This window comes from Canis aureus, chromosome 21 (genome assembly GCF_053574225.1).
Source record: "Canis aureus isolate CA01 chromosome 21, VMU_Caureus_v.1.0, whole genome shotgun sequence".
Lineage (NCBI taxonomy): Eukaryota > Metazoa > Chordata > Mammalia > Carnivora > Canidae > Canis > Canis aureus.
This window is the reverse complement of record NC_135631.1, coordinates 677,802-700,065: the sequence shown is the minus strand read 5'-3', so window position 1 is coordinate 700,065 and position 22,264 is coordinate 677,802. Positions and strand designations below refer to the sequence as shown.

The window sequence follows — 22,264 nt, the reverse complement described above, 5'->3', positions numbered from 1 at the left end:
TGTCTCCTTCACCAACACAGAGTAGACCCTCAATAAATACTGGTCGAACAAATCTTCTTTGACTGGGGCTAGAATTCTTGAGGCTCAGAGGGGTTCAGCAGCTTGTTTCTGTTCGTGTATATAGCTGAAGTTTGAACTCCGGTCCCTCTAGAGCCTCCACCACACTCTGCCTCCTACACACATCTCTGGGTCAAACTCCACCCTTGGTGAGGAAGGTACAGCCTGTCAAAAGGGTCCTCCTCTACTCTGTGCTTCTCCCCTGCCCCAGACCCTTAACCAGACAGGGGACTTCAGCTCTTCCTGCTACTGAGCCCAGGGACCAGAGATCTGCTGATGACTTGACCACCCACCATGGGGGAGAATCCTACAGGCTGAGATCAGGTCCTGCCACGACCAGCACCTGCCTGGCCAACCTTGTACCAAGCTCTTCTCTGAGCCTGGGTTCTCCCATTGGTCAAATGCGGGACTTGGAAAAAGGGGGCCAGGAAAATCTTCCTGTAGAAGGGGCCAGATCATCATGATTTCAGGAATTGCAGCCTGCATGATATCCATCGTGACTGCTCCCTGCTGCCACTGTGGAGCAATGGCAGCCACAGACAGAATGGGAAGAAACGAGCATGGTGGCATCCCAATAAAGTTTTATTTACAAAAACAGGTGGTGGGCCAGACGTGGCCCCCAGGCCATAGCCTGCTGACCCCTGGTCTCAAGAAACTTCAAGATCAAGTAATCTACAATTTATCATGTAACTTGGAAGCATCTTAAGCTGATTTGGACAAAAGGCTCGTCCAGCCCAGACTTACTTGCTCAAGTAGAAGGCAAAGAGCTCCTGAGCAATGAGACCTTGTTTCCACAGGTTGTCGAAAATGGGGATGGTCCCTTGGAGGCTGAGGCTGGGGTAGGCCAGGCCCAGGATGCCATCGAAAACTGCATATTCCATGAACTTGCCAGGCTCCCTCAGGCTCAGGCCAAATGCCTGAGACTCGTCAACGAGGCCCTCGAACTATAGGAGAAGAGAGGGTTACCAGGGAGAGGGCTAGAAAGTGGGGCTGGGTGGAGGTGGGCAGGCATGTGCCACGAACACCGCAGAGGAAAACCCAGGCATGGTAGTGCCCTCGGGGACCTCCGCTGGCATGAGGTACAGGCTCTGTCTGCGTGGGCTGTGTGGGTTTTAACCAACACTACTCCTCTTGCTGACATCATCCCTTTTTTTACAGGTGGAGAAACAGATGCAGAATGGGGCCAAGTTGTTCACATTTGAAGACAAAAGGAAGAGAGAGGAGGACAGTCTCCTCTTGGGCATTACTCTGATGACAGAAATGGAGCAAATTTATTGCAAATCGTTGTGGATTCTGTGTCCACCAAGGACATAGACATGCTATTATACCACGCAGCCATCAGGGCTCTTATGAAAATTCTGCGTGGGAAATATGCTTGTGTGTGTGTGTGTGTGTGTGTGTGTGTGTGTGTGTGTGTTCAGGCACTTTAGGGGAGGCAGCCCACAGTTTTTATTAGAGCCTCAAAGTCCCCCAAAGGTAAGAACCCATTTCTCAGGGCCCTTCCACTGCTGCAGACTCCACTTTTCTTTTCTTTTCTTTTTTTTTTAAGATTTTATTTATTCATGAGAGACACAGAGTGAGAGAGGCAGAGACACAGGCAGAGGGAGAAGCAGGCTCCATGCAGGGAGCCCGACGTGGGACTCAATCCCGGGTCTCCAGAATCACACCCTGAGCCGAAGGCAGGCTAAACGGCTGAGCCATCCAGGCTGCCCCGGCCTCTGCTTTTTTGCCTGGAGCCCTCTCTGCCCTCTCCCCCAAAGCATCTTCAAAGGGTATGAGTCCTGCTTTGCATCCCAGTTCTGCCTCTTAGCAGGTGCGTGACCGGAGTGCCTTGGGAAAGGCACTCACTCTCCCCATACCTCGGTGCTTGCATCTGCCTCATGGCAGTAGCAGTGGCTGCCCATTGGGCTGACACAGGCTCAAACAAGTTCTTACAACGAAAGCACCCAGCACCATGCCTGGCACAGTCTGAGAATATAAAAGCAGGTGGTTTTCCGCATTGCTGTCCCTGTTCCCAGCAAAATCAGCCTTGAGCTAATCGAGGGGAAAGAAGCTGCAAATCCTTGGCCCTAAGGTCCACCAGCACGATGACCTGCTCTCTGGGGTAGCTGTTCTAGGAGTCTGTGTGTCAGCTGGAGGGGGGCCGGGGGGAGAGTACTGTCTTCCTAGGGACACAGCTGTGCAGTGCAGGCAGCCAGCTGCTGGGAGGCTTTGGGAAAGACAGGTGCTCCCCGCTGACCCTACATCTGGCCCTATAAGCAGTCACTTATAGGACCAGCCTGCCCTAGCTTTGGGTTTCCACCTTACCCGAATGGTGTCGTAGGCGAGAAATCCTGACATCGTCCCAGAACCGTACTGGAGGTGGATGGGCCGTCCCGAGACCCGGAAGGTGGTGGACAGCAGAGGGTTGAAGACGTTGTGATTAGCTGCAGACACAGGAGGTGAGTGTCAGCATGCCAAGGACAGAGGAAGGGATGGGGGTGCGCGAGAGGGGGTTGGAGGCGCTCACCGCAGGCAGGGCTGGAGCAGTAGATGGACGGCACCCACAGGTCGGACGAGCCCGTGTCAAAGATGACCTTGAACTCCTGTGGGGGCGTCCCAATTCTGATGGTGCCAACGTAGGCTAGCTGCGGGGGCCAAGAAGGGGTGCTGAAGGAGGCCTGGACGAGGCCCTCGGCCTCTCTGACTCCCAGTGCCTCTGCCTCTTTTGGGTGTCTCGTGTCTCCTGCAATCAGCTTTCAACCACTGCCCTTAAAGCCTCTACTCAGCTAGTGCCTCTGTTTGAAAAGCTCTTCAGTGTCACCCGTAGCTCACTAAATCCTTCCACCCTCTAAGGCCCAGCTTGAGTGCTTCCCCCTCCAGGCAGCCCTCCTAATGTCACTCCAGGCCCCTTCCTCTAAACTCAAAACATAATATCAATACCATGTAGTTGACCCTTTTACATTCATTTACTTATTGCCTGTCTCTCGGGTTGTACTATACATTCTTGGAGAAGAGAAGAGACCCCTTGTTAACAATAATGATGATCTTATGTTAGTTTTTTATGGCCTCACACACCGTAGGCACTTAACCTTTTTACTGGTGTCATTCTTGGGGTTGTGGAGGTTGCACTGCCTCTGCCGGGGGGGTCAAACTTGGTTCACAGTGGGTTTTGTCGTTTAAGCAGACACGGCTCCCCTTCAACTATAACTCAGTGATTTGCATTAGTTCAGAAAGAACAAAGTCCCTCAAGCCAAGTGCTGTGGTTCATGGGTGCCCAGTGAAGTATCGCTGGTGCTGAAATGGATATTTACCTGCCACCAGGTCGTTGCCAGACCTGGTTGCCACAGACCAGGAGTTGAGGGTGGGGGTGCCTTCTCCTCTGGGAAGGGTTCCTGTTCCCCCTTGTTTCTGCCTGCAGGAGCCCCAGCCCCAGCATCCCTGCTCACACCTCCAGTCATGTGAACCCCAGCGCTTGGCTGGAGCCCTAGGGTGTGCTCTGTGGAGCCATTCTGCCTACTGCACTTACATCCAGGTAATTCCTCATGGATTCATAATAGACCCCTGTGTCTGGATCTACAGACTCAACAAACTTGTAGGCCAGGTTGTAAGGATGCTTCTCTAGATAATCTTTCAGCTTGTCCTTCTCCCTGAGGTTTTCTCGCATGGACTTGATCCTTGTCAGAGGGATTCTGTAAGCCAGCGTTGGGAAAGAGAAATGAATGAGAGACAGTAATTGCCCGCCCCATGTTACATGTAACTGCCACATCTCACTCTGTAATCCTACCGTGTGTTTTCCAGGCATCTTTATGATATCATCATCAAGACAGGCCACCCAACAGAACGGAAAGACCATGGCAATAAACTTAGGTTTGAATACAGGTTCTGTTGTATGATCTTGGGTAAGCCCTATGCCCTTTCTGTGCCTCTGTCGTTCCTGCAAAAAGGTGGAATGACAATAACTCCCTCACATAGAATGTTTGGGGTGTTAAGCAAAATGATGGCTATCATGCATCTGACCGATAGGAGGTCTCAACAAAGGCAGCCATCCCTCTTGCTGCTGTCATCTCATTGTGTTTTTCTCAAAGAAGCCATGGTGGGGGTGAGGGGAGGTAGAGTGGAAATCATCCTCTCTTTATATGTAGCTGGTGACTTGGCATGGCCACACTGCTTGTTAGAGGCAAAACTGGGCCTATCAGTAGCTCTCTTGATCTTTTTTTCAGGGCTCAACCAGAAGAGAGGGGTTATGGAGGAAGTGAGGAGATGGGGAATAAATTAGAGAAATTAAGAGGACAGAGAAACAGGAAGGACACAAACTAGAAAAACACAGAATTTGCATGCAGAGACATCCAAAGAGACAAAGACAAAGAGATAGATAGATAGAGATATAGATATGTATATGGAAATGGAGAGAGAGCAGGGAGAGCAGATAGAAGACCTAGAAACAAATGTAGGAGAAATGCTGTTCCTAGACAGGGCCATGCCTACAGTTGCACAGGTTGTGCACTGAACAATTCCAAGGGGTGCCATTTCACATAGTTCATGATATGACTGGCACTCCTGGAGTTGTACAACCCTGCAGGGCTGCCTCAAGACACCTGGACCCCATGGTGCACGTGGTAAGCTACTGATCAATAAATAGATACTTGAACTTTAAGACAGTCTGGGAATGATTATATGCTCTTCTCTACCCATGGTGGAGCAGGAGAATAAGAGGGCAAGAAAGAGTCCAGAAAAAAAGTGGATGCCACCTGAAGTCCCTGTACTTACGTGACTAAGCACTCTGAGAGGGCCACCAGCCCGAGGACCCCAAACCACTTCATGCTTTCTTCTTGGGTTCCGAGCATGCAATGGCCAGCACGAGTTGCTCATTATATGTACTCCGACCTGCCCTAGTTGTCCCCCTGAGGGCCGCTAAGTGGACCTGATAAGTCATATGAACCTCTCTGATAAGATCTCTATCCTCATCAGTGTTTGTGAGGAGGGGATTTAGAAAATTCACAGAATACAGAGATTTTTATTATGATCTCTTTCTTGGGGCTTGACTGGAACAAACAAACAAACAAACAAACAATCCCAAACCGTAAGTTCTAACAAAGAGTGGGTAGACTCTTCCTATCTTGGAGATAAAGGTGCTGCTAATAATGTCCTAAAAATAAGTGCCAGGTGCTACGCTTGGGTTTGCTGATCTGGTGTAGTCCCCCCAGGCCTGTGAGGCATGTGTTGCTGTCCTCATTTGGAGAGGAGATTGCCAGGAGGAAGGGAGGTCAAGTGTCGCTGTGAAGACACCGAGTACAGCACACTGGCATACAGATGATTTTAGGTGGTGGGATGGCACAGACCAGGGGCATTCATGATGCCAGTCGGCTCCAAAGATCCAGTTAGAGCAGTATTACACTTACATAATTTTAATGTTAGAAGAAATGTGATGCATGCGTCCAAGAGACCTGTTATTCACACAACAAACATTTGTTGAGAACTCACTGTGTGCTGGGTCTGGGCTGGATGTCAAAAAGTCAAAGTCAAATATGACACAAGTGGTCCTTGGGGCACCTGGCTGGCTCCGTCAGAAGAGCATGCAACTCCTGATCTCGGGAGGTTGTAAGTTCGATCCCCATGTTAGGTGTAGAGATTACCAAAAAAATACATCAACACATTTTTTAAAGATTTTATTTATTCATTCATGAGAGACAGAGATAAATAGATAGATGGATATATAGAGACAGAGAGAGATGCAGAGACACAGGCAGAAGGAGAAACAGGCTCCATGCAGGGAGCCCGATGTGGGACTCGATCTCGGGACTCCAGGACCATGCCCTGGGCCGAAGGCAGGTGCCAAACTGCTGAAGCCACCCAAGGATCCCCTAAACAAATACATTTAAGGGATGCCTTGGTGGCTCAGTGGTTGAGTGTCTGCCTTCTGCTCAGGTTGTGATCCTGGGGTTCTGGGATTGAATCCTGCATCAGGCTCCCTGCATGGAGCCTGCTTTTCCCTCTGCCTGTGTCTCTGCCTCTCTCTCTGTGTGTGTCTCTCATGAATAAACAAATAAATAAAATCTTAAAAAAAAAAAAAAAGACACTAGCAGTCCTTGCCATTGGGAAGCTTAGGGCAGGGCTCAAGAACTCATGGTCCAGGAGGTGAGGGAGATGAATGGAAAGGCTGGATGGGCAGCATGGGCAAAGGGCAGCATGTGCCTGTGACAGGGAGGCAGCCTCTACCCTGTTCCCATCAGAGTTGCCATGTCTGGCTGTTGATGCCAGACTGGCCAAGTTTTCAAGAGATGTCAGAAGTCTGGATGCTTATGTGAAATCCTTATTTTCAAATGTAAGCAACTACTTTCTTAAAAAACAACAAAACAGACCATTAATAAACAGTGTGAGCCAAACCTCAAGCAGCTGTGGGCTGGATTCAACATGTAGGCTGTACAGGTTTTTATTTCTAGCCTAGGGGCAAGAGTACAGTGCAGACTAAGAGGATGTTCAATTCGTGTTGGTTGGATGAGTAAGAGACTGAATGCATCCTAGCCATGTGAGTTTTCTGCGCATTTGTAAAGAAACACCAACCAGCGTCAAATCAACCAACAGACTTACCATTAACCTTCATTTGCTGAGCACCTGACATAACTCCCCAAAAGGATCCAAGGCTTGAAACACTTTTTCTGCCAAACCAAACACACAAAGGAATAAGCTTGTCAATCAAAGAAGGTGAAAAAGAAAAAAAAAAAGACTACCTACAGCTTCTGCTTAGCCTGAGGTGTATGAAGCTACCCATTAAACTGGTATGATTCCAGCCAAAGTAAAGAGAATGGGAATTTTACAGCTCTTTCCAAGACTGCTGGGGACCTGGTGCTCCTCTGTGAGTTCTCTCTAGGTCTGAGTCTTGAGTAGAACAATGGGAGGTGGGCCTGGTGCCCAGGCTGGGTGGTATAGAAGGAGTGGGGGCACTGCATCTTACCCCTCAACTCTCCACATTGCTGCAATTTAGTTTTGGTGGCCCAGACTTACGGAAGGGATTTGATAGCACCTAGCAAATGACACACATGTGCCCTTTTTAACTTTTTTTTAAAGATTTTATTTATTTATTCATGAGAGACAGAGAGAGAGAGGGGCAGAGACACAGGCAGAGGCAGAAGCAGGCTCCATGCAAGGGACCAGGACCCCGGGATCATGCCCTGAGCGGAAGGCAGATGGTCAACCACTGAGCCACCCAGGCGTCCCACACATGCTCTTTTTAAATGTAGCGATTCTACTTCTAGGCTTTGAATCCAAAGATATGTTGGCAAAAACATAAAACTACTGTTAAACAATTCAACCCCATATATTTTTAAGATCTAATTGGCTTTAGTGTACAGTGCAGGAATCAGCCAGCATCTTATCTAGCAAATAGAGGGGAACTCCTGAGTTGTACAAAATGGAAAGAATTCATAGAAGTAGGGTTGGGCAAGAGAGTTACCAGCAAAAGAAATTGTTCCAGGTGAGGCCGCTTTCCCTTGGGGGGAAAACCAAGCTGTCTTATCATACAGATCACCTGGTCTTCCTTTAGGGGATGGAGAGGGCCCATTTGTTAATCAGAAAATTCCTGACTGACTCGTTAAGATTACATTTCTAGGGGAGGTTGAAACTACAGTTAGATTATGTATTAAAGCTACCATTGGGGACTTGGCCTAAGTGATGCCATTTTGGGCCTGTGATTCTTTTTTTTATAAAATGTATGTACCAGCTCTGCACTGCAACGTTATTTGCAAAAGCAAAGACTTAGCAGCATGCCCGAAGTGACAGTCAACTGGGGATGTCAATCAGATAAGCTACAGAGCAGGTCTCACTACTGGGTATAATGCAGATGGAAAAAAGAAGGGGATAGTTGAGATCTCCAGGGTATATTTGTTTAAAAAAAAAGAGGGGGCGGAACAGAACAGTATTTATAGCTTGCTGCTTTTACATACACAGACATGCATACTCTTTTTTTTTTTTTTTTTTTTTAAGAATCTGTTTATTTATTTGACAGAGAGAGAGAGAGGGAGGGAGGGAGAGAGAGCACAAGCAGGGGGAGGTGCAGAGGGAGAGGGAGAAGCAGATTCTCCGTGGAGCAGGGAGCCCAATGTGGGGCTCCATCCCAGGACCCCATACCATGATCTGAACGGAAGGCAGATGCTTAATTGACTGAGCCACCCAGGTCCCCCAAGACATGCATACTTTTAATAAGAATCAGTGGAAAGAGAAACCCAAAACTAATAAGACTAGTTATTAATAGGGCAAGGTAGGGATAGAAGTGAGATTTTTCTTGTTTTATAGTTTGACTCTGCAACCAGGTAAATGTTTTACAGAACCCATCAATCAGAAAGACATCTCTCAGAATTGAGAACAAACTAAACAAATGAACCCAATGGTTATCAAGTTGGTGACATAGCCACACAGAGCACAACATTACCTCAGATGGCTTAATTTTTTAAAAAAGATTTTATTTACTTATTTGACAGAGAGAGAAAGAGAGAGAGAGGGAGGGAGGGAAGGAGAGAGAGCACAAGCAGGGGGAGCAGCAGAGGGAGAGGGAGAAGGCTCCCCACTGAGCAGGGAGCCTGACCTCAGGCTCATCCCAGGTCCCTGGGATCATGCCCCAAGCTGAAGGCAGACGCTTAACCAACTGAGCCACCGAGGTGCCCCTCAAGTGGCTTTAACTTTTTTTTTTTTAATATTCTATTTATTTATTCATGAGAAACAGAGAGAGAGAGGCAGAGACACAGGCAGAGGGAGAGGCAGACTCCTCGCAGGGAGGCTGATGTGGGACTCGATCCCAGGACCCCGGGATCATGACCTGAGCCAAAGGCAGATGCTCAATCACTGAGCCACCCAGGGGCCCCTCAAGTGGCTTTAAAATGCGGAATTTTAACTCTACATTCACTGGGGGGTACTTTCTAAGGATAATCAATAAGGACAGCAAGGAAAAAAACCAAAGAAATCTGGAACTGCATCTAGTAACCTTATTGTTGGTGATGTTGCCACTGTTATTTTGAAACCCCGAAGTTAGAGGTCAAAGCCAGTGGGGTAATTAATTTTGCAAATATTGTCCTGATGCAAGACTTTCAGCAGGAGAAAAAAGAGATGTAAGTCCACGACAAAAAAGTTGAAGTAAAACCCCATCATCTACAAACTTGAATTGGAAGTCTAAGTTTGTACTAATTCATTATTTTTCTGTTTCTAACAAAATATGTATAGTTGACCTGAGAATAATGTGGGGTTTAGGGCTGCTGACCCCCTCCCCCATGGTGCTAAGAATCCGCATATAACTTTTGACTCCCCTGTAACTTAACTACTAGCAGCCTACTGTTGACCAGAAGCCTTACCAATAACATACAAAGTCGATTAACACATATTTTGTATGCCATGTATATTATATATTATATACTGTATTCTCACAATAAAGTGAGCTAGAGAAAAGAAAATGTTATTAAAAAGTTCATAAAGATGGAAGAGCACATTTACAGCACTGCACCGTATGTACTACAAGGATGCCGTGTGTAAGTGGACCTGTACAGCTCAGACCTGTGCTACTCACGAGTTGGCCGTATCTCCTGGCTCTGGCAGCCAAAAAGCCTAGAAGTCATGATAAATGTGATAGCAGAGAGTATCTGGAGGCCCAGCTTGTGGCCTCTAGATACCATTTACCACTAGAGGATCAGGGATTCTTGAAGAGATGACTGATTCCAGGGCTGGGTGGAGAAATGCATAGGGTGAGCCTAGCACGTCTTGAAAGTCCAGAAAGTTGGGAGCCTCCAAAGATCACTGGAGTCCTATCTAAAGGCTCAGGAATCAGTAGGAAGAAGCTTCCACTGGCCAAGTGTGGGACATTTTGAGCATCACATCAACTCAAAAGAAACAAACTAAATATACAAAGAAGCCATGAGTTCCATGTAATATCATGTAACATCTACTTTGTCACCATAGGGGATTGCTAGGGCACTGCCTTATTCTGAACATTGATAGAGAAAGGGAAATAATGGTTAATATTTATGCTATTTTTGTCTGAGTGAAGTATATCCCAGGTAACTAAAAATAATGCTGAAGGAAAGTTCTTCTTTATTGAAGAATTCCAGAATTAAATTCAGAAGGAATGATAGAATGAGGAAATCATTCTTTTGCAGTTCCTAATAAAACAAAGGATCTAGGAGAAAAGCATCAGTGGATATTGGGACCATAAGACAAGAGGTTCAAGGGGGAAGTCCAACAGATAAAGTCGGTAACATCTGATGAACCCCAGCATCTATCAGTGATGTGCCTACTGAAATAATGTAGTAAGAGACCCATGGAACTGTCTACGAAGTATTCCAATAAAAAATTTTCAACCCAAGTCTGAATCTGACTGTCAGTCTTTAGGAAGTATGTAGATAAAGGGACAAGGGAAGCAATCATTTAAACCCAATACTTAGGACATTCTATAAGATAATTGACCCCCCACCCACTCCCTGTTTTTAAAGATTTATTTATTTATTTATTTATTTGTTTGTTTATTTATTTATTTATTTATTTTAGAGAGAAAGAGAGGGGGGGTAGGGCAGAGGGAGAGAAGCAGTCTTCTGGTTGAGCATGGAGCTCAACATGGGGTTCAAGCTCACGACCCTGAAATCATGACCTGAGCCGAAATCAAGAGTTGGTTGCTGGGACACCTGGATGGCTCAGCAGTTGAGCATCTGCCTTCAGCTCAGGGTGTGATCCCAGAGTTATGGGATCGAGTCCCACATCAGGCTCCCCGCATGGAGCCCGCTTCTCCCTCTGCCTATGTCTCTGCCTTTCTGTGTCTCTCATGAATAAATAAATTAAAAAAAAAAAAGAAAGCAGAAAACTAAAAAAAAAGACTTGGTTGCTTAATTATCTGAGCCACCCAGGTGCGTCTCACTCCCACTTTTTAAACAAAGCATAAGAAGGGGTAAGACTTTTATGTATTCAAAATCTTAAAGACAACAACCAAATGCAATACATGCATACATCTTTAGATCCTGACCCCCTAATTCAAATCAATAAACTGTTAAAAGGCATTTTGAGAGAATTAGGGAAACTCCTAAATTTCCACAGACAGGACATTAGATGACATTAAAGCTATTGGTAATTTTGTTTGGGATAAAATAGCATTGTGGTTACATATATTTTAAAAATCCTTCACTCTGGACACCTAGGTGGCTCTGCGGGTGAGCCTTTGGCTCAGGTCGTGATCCCAGGGTCCTGGGTCTGAGACCTGCATAGAGTTCTCCGCAGGGAGCCTGCTTCTCCCTCTGCCTATGTCTCTGCCTCTCTCTCTGTGTCTCTCATGAGTAAATAAATAAAAATTTTTAAAAAATTAAAAAAAATCTACCTCTTGGAGGTGTACAATAAAGTCTTAAAATGAGATGGTAATCTGTGCCTTAAAATGCACCAGTAAAAATGAGTAACAAAAAATTTTTAAAATGAGCTAAATAAAGATAAAACAAAGATTTGCATAATTGCTATGGACTGAGTTGTGTCTCCCTCCTTGTCCCCCAAATTCATATGCTGAAGCTTAACTCCCAATACGATGGTATTCGGAGGTGGGTTGGTTGGGAAGTAGTTAGGTTTAGCTGAGGCCATGAAGATGGGCCCTCATGATGGGATTAGACCTTTAAAGAAGAGACTCCAGAGAGCTTTCCTCAATCCCGCCACCATGGGAGGGCACAGTGAGAAGGGGGCTGTCTGCAAGCCAGGAAGGGGGCTCTGATCAGGTCTAGCCTCTGGTCTGTGGTCTTTCATTATGGCGGCCTGGGCTAGAGAGTAGTGTTGTAATTTTTTATGCCAAGTGATGGTACATGGGGTTCATGACACTATCCTTTTTCACTTTTGTGAGGTTTGAAATATTTTGTGTAATAAGTTTTAGAAACTTGCATTCTGGGGCCCCTGGGTGGCTCAGTGACTGAGCGTCTGCCTTGGGCTCAGGTCATGATCCTGGGGGCCTGGGATGGAGTCTTGCATCAGGCTCGCTGCAGGGAGCCTGCTCCTCCCTCTGCCTGTGTCTCTGCCTCTCTGTGTCTCTCATGAATAAATAAATAAGATCTTAAAAAAAAAACTTGCAATTTGAAATTTCTGCCTTTAGTGTTACTCCAAGAACACTAAGCCTAAGAAGAGCAGACCTGGATTGGACCTCTCTGACTGAGTCACTGGGAGCCTCCTCTGCTCATCCCCTCGGCTCTTCCCCTGAGAACTACCCCCTGCCCGCCCCTCCTTGAGACTTTGAGGAGCCATGTCAGGGCCTGGATGTGGAAAGGATGAGGACTTTTTTAGGAAAAACCATCTGGACACCCCCCTCCCTGGATTCTTCTTCTTTAGGGCCATGGGCAGGGTGACAGATGGGCCTGGGTAGGGAGGGAGTCAAGGGGGGTGGTGGTGGTGGGGTGGGGGGATGGAAGTGGAGGGAGATTTGGAAGGGAAGTGGGGAAGGAGTAACAGAGAGGGGTCGGCTTGGGCGGGACCCCAGAGGGACTCCAGTAAATGATGGAGGTGGCATCTTGCCTGCTGGAATTCCTGCTCCAAACGTGGAGGCGATAAGAGCCATAGTCACTGCTAGTGAGCTGTAAGAGGGATAACCATAGCCGGTGGCCCTCCAATTACTGCTCGCTGTCGGCATCATCTCAAGCTGGACAGCAAAAGGGCAGGTCATCCCAAGCATTTAAAATATTGTCTGATTTCTCTGACCTTCCTGTCTTGTCTTGTACCCAGAGTCCTTTTATTGGTATTTATTCCTTTAGGAGAGGTGATTCATCGTCCTAACCTGTGTTTCTGCTGAAGGAATCCACAACCTTTCCGTCAATAACTTCTGCCTTTTAACTACCTGATCTCAGCCCATTCCAAGGGGTAGAATGTTCCGCAGGAGAGAGCCCAGGGGTCCTCCAGTTCATGGGTGGGAGTTAGATGGCATCTGGTCTGTCACACCCCACCCCAAGTTCAGGGAAGACATGGCCAGGCAATCTGATCCCTCGATATGGCCTCAGCAACATGCCCGTCCTGAGCAGCATGCACCCCTCGGCCACTTGTCACGCTAATCAGCGTGGGCATGCAGTCTGGACCATCTGCTGTCCTAAAACGAGTCCAATCCACTCATCCTAGAATGAAGCAACTGGAGCCAGGGAGTGTCACTTACCAAAGGTTGCCAAAAGGTAAAATATTGAAGTGTTGGGACTCGAGGCCTCTGGTCCTCAGGCTGGGAGAGCACTGAGCCGGGACAGCTCAGAGGAGGCTCAGTGGCATCCACTGCTGCCAGCCCCCATGGGTGACTCGCAGAGGCCCGCAGGTGCCAGGGCTGGAAGTGCTTCCCCTCCTTCTCAACCCTGGCCTGCTTCTGTCACCAGACCTGCTTCTTGGGACAGCAGAAAAGTGATGTTGAGAGCTGTCTCTCCCGGGTGCCAGGCACAGTGGGCACAGCCCCAGCTGGAGTGGCGGCAGGAGACAGGAAGCTGTCCTACAGCTGTCCTACAGACGGCACCTGACTCATGCCCAGCTCCGTAGAGCCACGGCTCCTCGTTCACGCAACACCGACCCTGCCAGATCACAAGGACTGGCCTGAATGTAGGGCAACGAACCATTTCTCTCAGCCTTTGGCAACTTAGACCTCGGGTCTTATTCATTCTTCAGGGACTATGTGGCTGAGTCTGAGGCTCTGACAAGCCTGTGTTCAGGGGACTTGTCTGATGCTCAGGAAAGACCTCGGAGCTTTGAGGGCCCTGACTGATGAAATCGACTGCTGGTGAGCTGAGTTCCAGCCACCAGGCCTCCAGATCAGGTACCGACGCCGATGCCCTGTGGCCCCCTTAGGAGAAGGAAACGGAGGGACCAGATTTTGCTGAGGGAGCGGCCACCTCTATGATCACATAGGGGAAGATTAGACAAGAGTGTTTACTTTCCTCTGGGCCCTATCGGCATGCTGGAGGTTCCACCCAGGAGGACAAGCAGACTGAGAGTCTTTGGTGGTGGCAGTAACGTTCCCTGCATCCCCGGAGATAACCAGCTTAGCCACCCAGCCTGGTGCCTCGAGTCAACTTGGCAGCACCGCCCTGGTCTTCCTGCCTCGGTCTGCGGCAGCTCCCGAGGTTCTGGAGATGAAGGTGATGGCTCGTTGCTGGTAACTCACAAGTGAAGGATGTGACAAGGAGGTTATGCTGGGTGGCCTGTGGCCGAGACATCTCCTGGTGGGTGCTGGTACGTCCAGGTGTGGAAAGGAGACCAGAGGTGGAAACATGGCCAGTTATGGAATTTGGTTACCTAGGGCTTCTGCAATTGCTCTTCTGTGGTTTGGAATGTTTTTCTCCCAGCCCTTTGCACAGCTGGCTCCTTCTCCCCATTTCGGCCCTTGTCTCCACAGTCCCCTCCTCAGTGAGGCCTTCTGTGGCTGCTCCAGCCTCCCAGGGAAAGAGCCTGAAGACTCTAGTACTCCCTTGAGGAGCTATGGCTAGCAGTGAGTAGTAGAGTCACGATTTGAACCCAGGTCTGCTTGACTGCAAATTCCATGCTCTTGACCACTCTGCTGCCAAATAGTGCTGGGCTTGGGGGTCAGGAAACAATGCAGGGGGGGCAATAGGAGGGGAGGGATGGGAAATGGACGGCATAATTTTAGATATGTTAGAGACTCTTCTTTTAGTGAACACTACTTTTTTTTTTTTTTTTTTTTAAGAGGGAGAGAGAGCTCAGGTGAGAGCAGGGGGAGAGGAGCACAGAAGGGGAGGGAGAGAGAGAGATAATCTTAAGTAGAATCCACGCGCAATGGCATTGCCTGACACAGGGCTTGATCCCACTACCCTGAGATCTTGACCTGAGCCAAAATCAAGAATCAGACGCATATGGGATCCCTGGGTGGCGCAGCGGTTTGGCGCCTGCCTTTGGCCCAGGGCGCGATCCTGGAGACCCGGGATCGAATCCCACGTCGGGCTCCCTGCATGGAGCCTGCTTCTCCCTCTGCCTGTGTCTCTGCCTCTCTCTCTCTCTCTCTGTGACTATCATAAATAAATAAAAATTAAAAAAAAAAAAACGAAAAAAAAAAACGAAAAAAAAAAAAAAAAGAATCAGACGCATAACCAATTATGCCAACCAGGCGCCCTCAGGGAATGCTTCTTGAAGGTACCCTAAGCCAAGTCCATAAAATGCTCGCTGTGTGGAGAGGAGCCTGGTAGGTGGGGACAGAGTGCAGACTGTACCTTGGACACAGTTGACAGGCCCAGGGGAAGGTAGCCTGAAGTCCAGTCCATAATCTGTCACCGAGCCGTGCCCTGGGGAGCTCATCCACTGGAAGGGCCAGCTTTTTCTGAGTGGGCTGACAGTGCCCCTTCTGGTCCAGAAGTGTGACCAGATTATAAAGGAGGCATTCTCCAGGCATCCTAGGAAGAAGATGCCTAATGCTGTGCAGGGGTCCCGGGCGGGCTGTCCCAAAATGTGCCACTTTGGCCTATTGATTATTTTAGTATTTTATTTTAAAAGATTTATTTATTTAGAGTGTGAGCAGGGGGAGGAGCAGAGGGAGAGAGAGGATCTCAAGTAGGCCCCACACTCAGTGAGGAGCTGGACATGAGGCTAGATTTCATGACCCTGAGATCTTGACTTGAGCTGAAACCAAGAGTCAGATGCTTAACCTACTGAGCCACCCAGGCACCCTAGCATATTATTTTAAATAGAAATTACTTAAGAGACAGTCTGTACAAGAAGGACACTCAGATTCTCCTCTGTCCCCATAAAAGCAGAAAAATAAATTTCCCTTGTGAAAGGTACCCTCCCTGCTCTAGGAGACCCTTATCTCCAGAGATGGGAAATTTAGATCCGAGAAGGATATATAGATGATCCTTGTTACTTTTTACTAATTCGCCCCAGTCCAAGCTCTGTTTAGAATTTCTAATCGAGCCTCCCAAGGTTGTTTTTTTGTCCTGTCTATTCCTCACAGATTTATTGTCTCTTTGTCTAAAAAGTATAAAAACTGCCTGGCATGGTCATTTCTTTGTATCTCAATTTCATAATTTGGCCTCTGAGGGCATGTAATAAAATTTTTGGTTTTTTTCTCCTGTTAATCTGTCTCATGTCAATTGAATCTTAGTCCAGCTAGAAGACCTTAAGGGTAGAGAAGAATTTTTCCTTTTCTTCGGTTGCTTTGGGTGGAAAGTTAGGAAGGCTTCCTTGCACAGGTGGCAACTGTGCTCAGTCTCAGTGGATCAGAGGATTTTGCTGAGTGGGCATGGGGAGCAGAGAATGTCACTCAAAGAGGGCAGTCCTGCCATCCCAGTAAGCTCAAGGGATGGTCGGTTGCCTGGCAAGGTGGAATTGCAACAGTCATAGGCCCAACTGGCACATTATATCAGTCAGAAAGGGCAGCAATAAGCAACATTCAACTTAAAAATAATGTTTCTTGGGTGCCTGGGTGTCTCAGTTGGTTAGCATCTCATCTTCTCTCTTGCTATCTCTGTCTGTCTCTCAAGTAAGTAAGTAAGTAAGTAAATAAATAAATAAATAAATAAATAAATAAATAAATAAAATCTTTAAAAAATAATTTTAAAAAACCCTGTTTCTTTCTTGGTCTTTTGTCTGTCCATGACAGGTCATGTATATGGGGCTGTGATTGGAGATGTTGCCACTCAGGGATGCAGACAGATGGAGACGTCACCACCTGTAGTGCCACTGGTTGCCATGGTGGGGGCAGGACATGTGCCAGCTTGTACACAGGCCATCATAAAGTTCACCAGGAGTGACATGTGCCTTTACTGCTCAAATTTCATAGGTCTGAACAAGTCACATGGCCACACTGAATTTCAAGGAGTGTAATCCAGCATGCATTTAGAAGGAAGTCTAGAAAAATCCGGAGGACAGCACCAATGATACAAGCGATAATGTGGGAAGGGAAAGCAAAGACCATGTCATGGGTGGGCCCTGAACACCATGTTCAAGAGCGTGGAATGTATCCCTGGAGATGGGGAGCGCTGTGTAGGTGAGTGAGGTGACAGACTGTGGAGCATGAAGGAGGCCAGACCCCAGAGAAGGCTGCAAGAGAAGAAAGAGTTTAAGAGGAAGGGAGTGGATAAGACAGAGCAGGGGGGCTGTGGAGGTGGGTGGGGGAGCGAGCAGACAGGTCTCGGGAGGGGGGCGGTGAGGGAGGGTGCCAGGGAGGAGGGAGAGGGCACAGAGGTCCCAGAGGGCCATTTACCCTGGGAAGTCAGGGTTTCCTGAGGTGGAAAGACCACCCTCAAATCTAAAAGGTTTTTGCCGGGGGATCCCTGAGTGGCTCAGCGGTTTGGCGCCTGCCTTTGGCCCAGGGCGTGATCCTGGAGTCCCGGGATCGAGTCCCGCATTGGGCTCCCGACATGGAGCCTGCTCCCCCCCCCCATAAATAAATAAATAAATCTTTAAAAAAAAATAAAAGGTTTTTGCCAACACGAGGGACTAGCCTTACTCTACGGCAAATTTTCACAGTGGAACAGGACCACATTTAAACTGTGGGAAGGCAGATTTAACCTGAATTTTGTAACAACTTCTGTTATCTTCTTGTTCTTGAACTATTTGCCAAGCACTCTGCACAGAAAGGAGTGTGTGTGTAATATTTGGAAATGTTAATCTCCTTCCTGTTCTTACCGCAGCAGGAGAGTAAGCATGACAGCTTTGCTGAGCACTAGAGCTACCCTGCAGAAAACTGGCCCCTTGGCCAGCTCAGTTGGGAGGTGAAGTTCAGTGGGTGCACCCACTGGGGCGGGTGGGCTCAGGGGCAGGTGCGGGGATGGAAAGCGGGAAGAAGCTCTCCTGGGTGACACAGGGGTGGTGGCTTCCATGCACGGCCAAAGCTGGCTCTCTCCCACTCAGCTCTGCAGGAAGGGGCAGTAATTGTAGGTAGGTGGGTGCTGAGCATGTGGCCTTCAGAGGAGCTGGTGGGACCCCTGAGGACCGGCCCTTGTCCCTGCCGGGGCCCTGGGAGGGGCACCTGTGTGACCTGCCCAGAGACAGAGGGCATTGGCATGTCACTGTACATAGCTGGGGGAGCTCTGGCTTAAGAGTGACCCTCATGGGGGATCCCTGGGTGGCTCAGCGGTTTGGCGCCTGCCTTTGGCCCAGGGCGCGATCCTGGAGTCCCAGGATCGGGTCCCACGTCGGGCTCCCGGCATGGAGCCTGTCTCTGCCTCTCTCTCTCTCTCTCTCTCTCTCTCTATGTCTATCATAAATAAATAAATCTTAAAAAAAAAAAAAAAAAGAGTGACCTTCATGTTGTCTGGACCCCAACCTAATTTTTTCCTGGCACCACAGTAGTATGCAAATCTCACTGGGTTCTGTGGAGGAGGAGGAAGAGTGGCCTGGAAGGAAGGGAAGATTGCACGTGAGTTAGAGAAGTGGGAGTATGTGACCTTGCTTACCAAAGGAGAGGGAGGGGGATCCCTGGGTGGCTCAGCAGTTGATGCCTGCCTTCGGCCCGGGGTGTGATCCTGGAGACCCGGGATCGAGTCCCACATCAGGCTCCCTGCATGGAGCCTGCTTCTCCCTCTGCCTGTGTCTCCGCCTCTCTCTCTCTCTCTCTCTCTCTCTCTCTCTCGTCTCTCTCATGATTAAATAAATTAAAAAAAAAAAAAAAAAAAAAAGGAGAGGGAGCAGAGCGGAGCATTTAAGAACACAGTGCTGGAGCCGGATGGACTGGGTTCACATCCTAGCTTGGTCTTTAGTAGCTGTGTGAACTTGGACAACTCACTTCCTCTCTCTGGGCCTCGTGTTTACCATATTTATTATTTATTATTTATTTATTTTTTAAAGTAGGCTCTACGCCCATCATGGGGCTCAAACTCAGGACCCTGAGATCAAGAGTCTCTTGCTCTACCCAGCCAGGTACCTCTCACTATCTTTAAAGAAGGAATAATAGCAGAACCTCATGCATTTGTATGCATAGGGTGCTTCAAATCTTGGTAGGTGCTATGTAAATATTACACAAAGTTGATCATGTAGTTTGGACCTAGATTTATTCCTGTTACACTGCTGTACGTGGGAAGCCTGTCTGGGATTTAGGGGTTAAGAAGGAGCTGAGTCTTAGCGCAATGTCATGATTGAGGGGCCATTTGGTTCCATCTCTAGCTTTATAGGTCAAGGCCCAGAGAACAGAAAGGACTAGGCCACGGTCACCTTGGACCAATGCCACTGAATTACAAAGCAACTGGAGCTCAGAGGCATTGTGAGGCCCACGTCTGAGGCCCAAGTCAGCCTCTCACTAGCTGCTCGGCGTTGGGCTCTGTGGGACTATCCAGCCTGGGATGAATGGGAAGCTGCCTGACTGCCCTCTGGTGGGGTCTGCCTGGCGCCTGCTGCCTGGAAGAGAGGCTGTCCTTTCATTCTGACACCAGCTGGCCCTAGGGCCTGGGGAGCTGTGGTTGACTGGGACCTTACCATGGCCCATCCCAAGGCCTGTGAAGATGTGAGTGTGGGGAGCTGCGGTGGGATTCAAGGCTTCACGTTTCTGGGGGCCCAGGCTGGAGACTGAGCCTGGCTTATTTTGCTGAGCACTTCATAACTGCATCGGCAATCATAGCACATCCTCCTTCTTGCTCTTAAAAAACTGGCATGTATGTGTGTGTAAATGAGTAAGCATGTGTATGAATGTGGGGTGTGTGGACATTTAAATGCTGAGGTGATATGTGCTCCTGCTCAGCTTATGGTTCTTCCCTGGTTCACCAGAATGTCTTACTCTAGAGGCTAGAAGAGGCTCTCCCCCTTGAGCCACACTGGCCAGAGCAGAGGTGGTACAGGATGCCTGGACATTATCTGAGGTTGCATTTTCCCTGGCTTTGGCATGCTTTTATTTCTAGCTGTACCTGTGACTTGTCTTTGGAGGATCTACTACTACAGCCCTAGGGTCACAAGGCAGCAATCAGGCGGCCGAGGAGCTTGTGGCAGTGTGAGAGCCCAGCTCCCTGGCCTTGGGTTGGGCAATTTTCAAGGCAGGATTTACTTTCCAGGGTTCCCTCTGGGAGCAGGCTAGAGCTTCCCTCTGCAGGACTTGCGCAGAATCACACCCAGACTTGGCTTGGTCCCTTCCCTATTCTGCTTCTCCTGTCCCTTACTGGTTTCTCGAAGAGCAACTTTGAAATAAACCTCCCCTACATGAAACCTCATCTTTTGGGCTACTTCTGGGGAAGCTGACCTAAGAAGATGTAAGATCGTTTTCTTTTTCAGGCAACCCGAGGGCAGGGATTTCACTTGACTCTTTCATAAGTCCATGGAAGGAGATACGGTTTCTAAAATATTTTATTTATTTATATGAGAGAGAGAGTGTGTGTGTGCACATGCTCAAGCTGGTGGGGGTGGGGAGAGCAGAGGGGAGGGAGGGGGGAGAGAGAATCTGAAGCAGACTCCATGCTCAGCACGGAGCCTGATGCAGGGCTCCATCTCACAACCAAGAGACTGTGAACTGAGCTGAAACCAAGAGTCAGATGCTTAACTTACTGAGCTACCCAGGCACCCTGGGAGATATGGTTTCCATTCTCCACACTCTAATTGTCAAAACAAGGCTAACACATGGATTGGGTATTAGGTTGTAGGCTCACCTTCTGTAACCAAAGCCTAAATAACCGAGGGTTAAATAAAATACAATTTCATCTCTCTCATGTAATAATACTCCAGGTGGTTCCCCAGTGATGGGGGGGGGGACCCAAATTCTTTCTCACTGCTTTGCCATCTTCAACATGTGATATTCATCTCTTGGTCTAATGTGGTTGCTCTAGCTCCTGTCATTAAATCTGTATTCCACCTAGCAGGAAGTAGAGAAGGGGAGCAGGATATACCCCATTTCTTAAAGAACATAGCCAGTAATTGTAAATATTATTTCTACTCATAGCTCATTGGCTCTAATGAAGTCACTGGAGTACTTTTAGGTAAAATAGAGGCTAGGAAATATACTCTTTAGCTGAGTGGCCCTAGGCTAGGGGTTTGATTCCTAAGGGAAGAACGAAACAATTAACATCTGTTATGCTCTCCTCATTCAGTGCAGATAAACTGTTACTCTTTGAAGACATAACAACCCCCAGATCTCAGTGGGTCAACACAACTAAGGTTCATTGCTCATTCCCACCTGACACGGGTTAGCAGGGGACTGCTTGTCAGTCACGTGGGGAGAGAAGCTGATGGATGTGCCCTCTTGATGCAAGAGAAATGGATGCACAGCAAATTGGACCCCGATTTGTGAAGGCTTCTACTTTGAAACATGAACAGGGTCACTTTGAAACATGAACGACGTTGGGTATAACTGAGGCACTGTATAGGGATAGAAGTGCCAGGGATCGGACACCACCAGGACCAAAGGACTGACATCCAGGACTGGATGTCACTGGAAGTGACATCCAGTAACCTCTGTGCAGGTTGCAGGGACCAAAGTAAATTGCATCGTCACAGTAACTTGGGGCAGGGGCTCGAGAGGGGTGGGGAAGCCTGATCCAGCTAGGTTTAGGACAAGTAGTAATGGTCCTCACCTTCATTCATGTGCCTATACTTTACTTTTCTTTGCTTCTCTCTACCCTGCTCCTCAGCCTCTTTTGGCCAGTAGACTCAGATTTGGATGAGATTATATGAGAGGACATACACTAGGCTGTTAATAAGGAGGGAAACCGAAGGCAAAAAACGAAAAGAAAAAAAATCCAAAAGCTATATTTTAAGAAAGCATGTATGTTTATAATCACAATTTTGCATTGATACAAGAGTGTATGTGTATATGTGTGTGTGTGTGTTTTTTTGTGTGTGAATTTAATAGAATAATAGAGGAAAGAAATTTGTAAAATATAAATTAATTTACCAAACCCAACCAAATAATAATAAAGCAGCACTATATTAACCATAGCATGTTTAAATTTGGGCACACATAACAAAAAAACCTAAAGTAACCATAACAAGATAGAACTAGATTTTTTCCCCCTCCCACTTAAACCAATCTGGGGGTAGGCCATCCACAGCTTCAATGGTTTTCACTTTTTAGGTCACCTCATGGTCCAATACAGCTGCAAGAATTCCAGCCATCACATCTGAAATTGAAGCAGCAGTCAGTTGAGAAGAAGGTGGGGAAGACAAAAGGACTCACATCTCAGGTGACTCAGCTCCTTTATTTATTTATTTTTTTTGACTCAGCTCCTTTAAAGCAGCCTTCCAAATAACTCTTCTCAATCCATCTGCTTATATCACAAAGTCACTCAGTTACTTATCTGTGTATTTATTTAGCAGGATCTCGACAGGAGGCTTGAACTAG

General features: G+C 47.8%; 1 protein-coding gene across 5 annotated transcripts in view; it reads right to left on the bottom strand.

Moving 5' to 3' along the window:
• Positions 1 to 22,264, bottom strand: part of LOC144292106 (pepsin F-like) — a 30,393-nt gene that overhangs the window by 4,728 nt on the left and 3,401 nt on the right. For 2 of the 5 annotated variants that reach the window (XM_077861842.1, XM_077861844.1), the window contains 5 exons: positions 6,628 to 6,695; positions 3,566 to 3,728; positions 2,567 to 2,684; positions 2,365 to 2,483; positions 802 to 1,001 (listed from right to left, as the gene is read on the bottom strand). In XM_077861842.1, the coding sequence (XP_077717968.1) occupies positions 802 to 1,001; positions 2,365 to 2,483; positions 2,567 to 2,684; positions 3,566 to 3,703 (575 nt within the window). In that variant the 5' untranslated portion in view covers positions 3,704 to 3,728; positions 6,628 to 6,695. Of the gene's footprint in view, positions 1 to 801; positions 1,002 to 2,364; positions 2,484 to 2,566; positions 2,685 to 3,350; positions 3,539 to 3,565; positions 3,729 to 4,806; positions 4,875 to 6,627; positions 6,696 to 13,174; positions 14,841 to 22,264 lie in introns of those variants that run through there. The other 3 variants (XM_077861845.1, XM_077861846.1, XM_077861841.1) reach the window with 3 other exon arrangements.